The following is a 6,235-nucleotide window of genomic DNA, read 5'->3' as shown; positions in this document are numbered from 1 at the left end:
ATTACCACTTTAGAGAGGGATTTGGGCCGAGTCGGTCCGATTGGGCCGACTCGGTCCATTTTAAGAAAAGAAAAAAGAAGCACATTTCATATATATGCATACATATAAAAAAACTGATAAAATTTGCTAATTGGGAAAAATTAAAACGGTCAATTAAAGCAATTAAGTTGTAACCAAATTAAAACAAATTAACCAATTAATTTAAGACACAGTCAATTTCACAAATTTACAAATATAGCCATAATTAACTGTTTAAATCAATTATGGTTAATTTGAAAATTATCAAATATGATTTGATTATACAGAAATTAAAGTTGAGGGGAAAAATGGTTATTTATTCTAATTAATCAATTTCCTTGAATTAAGCGGAGTCAAATATTTGCTAATTAATTTATGATAATTTAAACAATTAAATAAATAGTTCTTTTGAACTATTTTCTTTATTGAATTTAGCAAAATGCATCATAATTGTTGTAAATAAATTTCCAAATGGTTTATAATATTATAGGAATTATTTCACCAAATAATAAGGGTAACATGTTATCTACATAGTTTAGAAATTCAATTTTGATTTCTAAGAAAAAAAAATACATATTTTACTCCTTTTAATATTCAAGTACTCTGAGCAATTAAAATAAATTATGGGAGGTAAAAAATGAGGTGTCAACAACATCCCCTTAGGTGTTCGGGGATGGCGGGACCATTCTCGAGCAACGAAATTTGACTAACCCTGATCAACTCTTATTACCTCTCATTTCATGCAATTTTCAAAATATATGGCCGGACCCTGGTGTCTGGATTTCCTACATATCTCAGGTTTCATAAGAATTCAGGCCACTTGTAGTTCGACTCAGTTATAACTTCTAAATGCAAATTAAAGCAAATTCTCAGATTTTTCGATTGTCAAGCTGGGAAGTCCGGTGTGATTGGTAGGAGTGTGACTGACTCTCTGGCATTAAGTTCGCCTACATATCCCTATTTTGGGAATCAAGTCACTTGTAGTTCGACTCGATCGGAGGAAAAAGGTCATCCCTTATGGGGGAGTGACTTTGTTTGTGTCGGTGTGTGTCCGACCGATAGCAGAATAGTAAAAACAAACAAGGCACATAAGAAAATAAGCAATCTTGTGTGGCTGAGCATAGTGGGGAGTGATCTTCCAAGTCCAGGTCGGAGAGCTTGACTCTCATGAGCACCTTATCTCGACTGGCTGTGTAAGGAAAAGTTCCACATTTGCTCCGCAATTTTCCTGGATTTGACTTCATCAACCTGCTCTGTTTGCTGGCTACAAATTTGCTTCCATCTTATGAGTAATGTTGATTTTTGGGTGACGAATACTGCGGTCATCTGATCGGGTTTACATCATCTTGTCTTTTTGAGAGAATACTGCGATATTTTGACCGGGTTTACACGCTTTGTATTTTTGGGTGAATACTGCGATCTCATGTCCAGTTTTACATCACCTTGTCGTCTTGCTATACCTGGTAGTTTATATGCATGGCCCTTCCAGCAATTGAAATGAATGGCCCTCTTGGCATGTTTGTATGAATGGCCCTCTTGGCCTTTTTGTATGAATGACCCTCTCGGCATGTTTGTATGACTGGCCCTCTCGGCATGTTTGTATGAATGGCCCTCTCGGCATGTTTATATGAATGGTCCGCTTGGCTTATTTGTATGAATGACCCTCTTGGCAGTAGGAAAGTAAACGTGCAATGGCCCTCTCGGCAAATAAGAAAAAGTGATGCAATTGACAGATATCTCCCTTATGGCTAAATCGTCTTTCTTTCGTCCTTTATGCCGGCTATGGCCCTCTTGGTCAGGTATGCCGTATTGTTTTACTACGACCCTTTTGGCCAAGCATTTGCCTTTGCGGTGATTTCAGTCATTTTGTAGCCTTTGTGGGCTTAATATTTTGACCTTGTGGCATTTTCATCCTTTCATAGCCCTTATGGCAAGATATTCTCCCTTCGGGCATTTAAAATCTTACAGCCCTCGTGGCTGGATATTTAACCTTTATGGCATTCTGATCTTTCTTAGCCCTTGTGGCTAGATATTTTGTCCTTGGTGGCATTCAAAACCTTATGGCCCTCGTGGCTGGATATGTATTCTGAAAGCCTGATCCCAATAGTGGTTTCGATCTTCTTTGGTGAACCTCTTCCTGCACATAAAATAAAGTTAGAAAAAGGATTGTCTTCCGACGTCCTGGGGACTTGCATTAGAAATGGATTAGTTTTTCCCTATTTAAAGTTGATTCGTGTTGCCGGTGCTGTCGCATCTTCGGCTTTCTGGAATTGAAAACTCCTTTTGGCTCCGGTATTCGAAAGATGAATTTATTTTCATTATGCAAAAAAATCATTTTTGTAATGTTACCATAAAGATATCTAATTTGTAGAAAAATAAATGCATTATTTTGAAAGCGGTAAGATTAATTTTCATGACATGTGCCTTGAATGAGGGATATCCCTTCTTTCATGACTGGGGCTCGTCGCTTCCTTACATGAAATTTTTGAGACCTTTTCTCAAAAATTCTGCCCCAGTTTAAATCTCGATCGACGAATTCTCAGGCCGAATCTTCCGGGTTCTCAAAATTTCTGCCCTAGTTTCAGTATTGAATAAATGAGCAATTTTGAGAGCTTCTAAAATATTTCTGACCCAGTTTGAAACTCTGGGTTAGCTGACCCTTTGTAGCGGACTGACGGCGCAAATTTTTGAGATCTTCTAAAAAATACTGCCCCATTTGGGCATGCAGCAATCCTAGCTCCTTTGTGAAGTCCTATCTCTGGGGCTTTCTTAGGGGTTTCTTGGGTTTTTCTTTGAGGGTGACCGATCTCAAAGAGCGCCTACGCATCCTGTCGTAGCAGGAATTCAGGTCGAACATAGTTCAAAGCAAAAGTAAAGGAGTTTTCGGTTTTTACTAATAGTGTGACCGGGTCCCAAACGGACTGCCTACGTATCCCACTATGGGGAAATCAGGTCATTGTGTAGTTCAGATTACAAAAGATGTTTTGATCTTTCTTATCTATTACAAAACGATTACAAGCAAAAGGGAATAGCTAATACAAGAAAATAAAATAACGATTACAAACAAAAGTACTATTACAGACTGCACAACTTGTCTCTTATGCATGGTATCGCTTGATTGTATCTAAATTGATTGGCTTCGACCACTCTTGTCTGTCCATTTCTGCCAACACTACTGCTTCTCTGGAGAGTACTTTGCGGACCACATAAGGACCTTGCTAATTGGGAGCAAACTTCCCTTTGTATTCATCTTGATGCGAGAAAATTCTTTTGAGCACCATTTTCCCAATTTGAAAAAGTCTAGTTCTGACTCGTTTGTTGAAGGCTCTTGCCATCCTTTGCTAGTACAGTTGACTGTGACATACGGCAACCATCCTTTTCTCGCCAATTAGTGCCAATTGCTCACATCGAGCTTGGAACAATTTGGCATTGTCTAACTCTGCTTCTTGAATGATTCTCAGAGAAGGTATCTCAACTTCAGCGGGTATGACCGCTTCAGTTCCATAGACCAGCAGGTAGGGAGTTTCTCCTGTTGAAGTTAAGGCCGTAGTACGGTATCCCTATAGAGCATGAGGCAACTGCTCGTGCCAACCTTTATGATTAACAGTCATTTTTCTCAATATCCTCTTGTTATTTTTGTTGGCTACTTCTACGACTCTGTTCATTTGCAGTCGGTAGGCTGTTGAGTTTCGGTGAGTGATCTTGAATTGCTCACAGATTTCCTTCATCAGATGGCTATTCAGATTTGCTCCATTATCTGTTATGATGGACTCGGGTATACCAAATCGGCATATGATGTGGTTTCGCACGAAGTCAGCTACCACTTTCTTTGTTACTGATTTGTGAGAAGTTGCTTCTACCCACTTAGTGAAGTAATCAATGGCAACTAAAATGAATAGATAGCCATTCGAAGCTGCAGGTTCAATGGGTCCAATAATACTTTTGCCCCAAGCAACGAAAGGCCATGGTGAACTCATAGCGTTAAGCTCACTTGGGGGTACCTTGATTAGGTCACCATGGGTTTGGAATTCATGACACCTTTGCACATATTTGCAGCAATCACCTTCCATGGTCATCCAATAGCATTCAGCTCATAGAATAATCTTTGCCAGTACGAATCCATTCATATAAGGTCCACATGCTCTAGCATGTACTTTTTCTAGAAGTTTGGAGGCTTCGCCGGCGTCTACACATCGAAGCAGACCCAAATCCAGCGTTCGTTTATACATCATTTCTTTGTTTAGGAAGAAACCATTTGCCATTCTTCGGATGGTATTCTTTTGTCCATTTGTAATGCTTTCGGGATATTCCCGTCTTTCCAAATATATTTTGATGTCATTATACCATGGCTTTCCATCTGGCTCAGCCTCCACGTGACAACAGTAGGCATGCTCTTCTTTCAAGCTTATCCTTAGTAGGTCGATGTGACTGCTTTCAGGATGCTGGATCACTGACGCTATTGTGGCCAGTGCATCGGCAAATTCATTTTGAGCCCTCGGTGTATGTCGAAATTCGATCTTTCTGAATTTCTTGAATAATGTTTGTGCCAAGTTCACATACGGCAAGCTCTTTTCATTCTTGGTCGCCCATTCGCCTTGTACTTGATGAATCAGCAGGTCAAAATCTCCAATGACCAATAATTCATTGATGTCCATATCCAGTTCCATTCAGATACCTAGGATGCAGGCCTCGTATTCAGCCATGTTATTGGTACAACGGAATATGAGCTTTGCGGCCATGGGGTAGTGTTGCACATTTTCTGATATCAAGACCGCTCCAATTCTGGAACCTTTGTAATTCACTGCTCCGTCAAAGAGCAGTTTTCAGCCTGTGTAAGGTTCTGTTGCTTCTTCTTCTATGACCAACACCCCTTCATCCGAGAAATGGATGCGAAGTGGTTCGAGCTTTTATCTACCGGGCTTGTGGCTAGTAAGTCAACCAAAGCTTGTCCTTTAACAGCTTTCTGGGCTATGTACACGTTGTCAAATTCACTTAACAGCATCTGCTATCTGGCCAACTTCCCGATGGGCATGGGCTAGCGGAATATGTACCTCAACGGATCTATCTTGGATATGAGGTGAGTGGTGTACGAAGATGCCTCAATTTCTGAGCCACCCAAGTTAGAGCATAACAGGTTTTCTCAACTAGCGGATATTTGCCTCGCAGGCTGTGAACTTCTTGGTCAGATAGTAAATAGCACGCTCTTTTTTCCTTTCTTTATCGTGTTGCCCTAATACACAACTCAAGGCCTTTTCATCAACTGACAAATACAGCAGCAAAGGGCTTCTGGGCCTTGGTGGTACCAAGACTGGTGGGTTGGACAAGTATCTCTTGATAGTATCGAATGATTCTTGGCACTCCTCTGTCCATTTTGTAGGAGCATTCTTTTTCAAAAGCTTGAGGATGGGCTCTATAATGATGGTAGATTGAGCGATGAATCGCCCAATGTAATTCGGCCTTCCCAGGAAACTCATGACTTCTTTCTTATTTTAGGGAGGAGGTAATTCCTGGATTACTTTGATCTTTGTAGCATCTAGCTCTATGCCCCTTCGACTGACTACGAATCCTAGTAACTTTCGGACGTACTCCGAATGCACATTTGGTCGGGTTCAATTTCAAGTTAAACTTTCGGAGCTTGTCGAAAAATTTCCTCAAATGTGTGGTGTGCTCCGAACTTTCCTTTGACTTGATAATGACATCATCTATATAGACTTCAATCTCTCTATGGACCATGTCGTGGAAAATAATAGTCATTACTCAAGTATGTTGCGCCGACATTCTTGAGGTCGAAGGGCATTACCCTGTAATGGTACACTCCGCATGGGGTAACGAAGGTTGTTTTCTCGGCATCCTCTCTATCCATTAAGATCTGGTGGTAGCCGGCGAAACAATCCACAAACGACTGTAGCTCGTGTTTGGCACAATTATCTATGAGTATGTGGATGTTTGAGAGTGGAAAATTATCCTTTGGGCTAGCCTTGTTAAGATCTCAGTAATCCACGCAGATTCTTGTCTTGCCGTTTTTCTTGGGTACCGGAACTATGTTGGCTAGCCATGTAGGGTATGAGGTCACTTACACCACTCCAGACTTAATCTGCTTTTCCACCTCGTCTTTGATTCAGATACTAAGGTCCGGTTTGAATTATCGGATTTTCTGCTTTACTGGAGCAAAAATCTCATTAATGGGTAACCTCTGGGACACTACGCTGGTGCTTAA

At 40.6% G+C, this 6,235-nt stretch overlaps 1 protein-coding gene across 1 annotated transcript; it reads right to left on the bottom strand.

Moving 5' to 3' along the window:
- Nucleotides 1-4,109: 4,109 nt before the first annotated feature.
- LOC132610480 (uncharacterized) lies at nucleotides 4,110-4,685 on the bottom strand. The gene has a single exon (XM_060324795.1). The coding sequence runs from the start codon at nucleotides 4,683-4,685 to the stop codon at nucleotides 4,110-4,112; it is 576 nt and encodes a 191-aa protein (XP_060180778.1).
- Nucleotides 4,686-6,235: the final 1,550 nt, after the last annotated feature.

The sequence above is a fragment of the Lycium barbarum genome, chromosome 1 (genome assembly GCF_019175385.1).
Source record: "Lycium barbarum isolate Lr01 chromosome 1, ASM1917538v2, whole genome shotgun sequence".
Classification (NCBI taxonomy): Eukaryota; Viridiplantae; Streptophyta; class Magnoliopsida; order Solanales; family Solanaceae; genus Lycium; species Lycium barbarum.
Note: the sequence above shows the minus strand (reverse complement) of the source record. Positions and strands in the feature narration are given on the sequence as shown.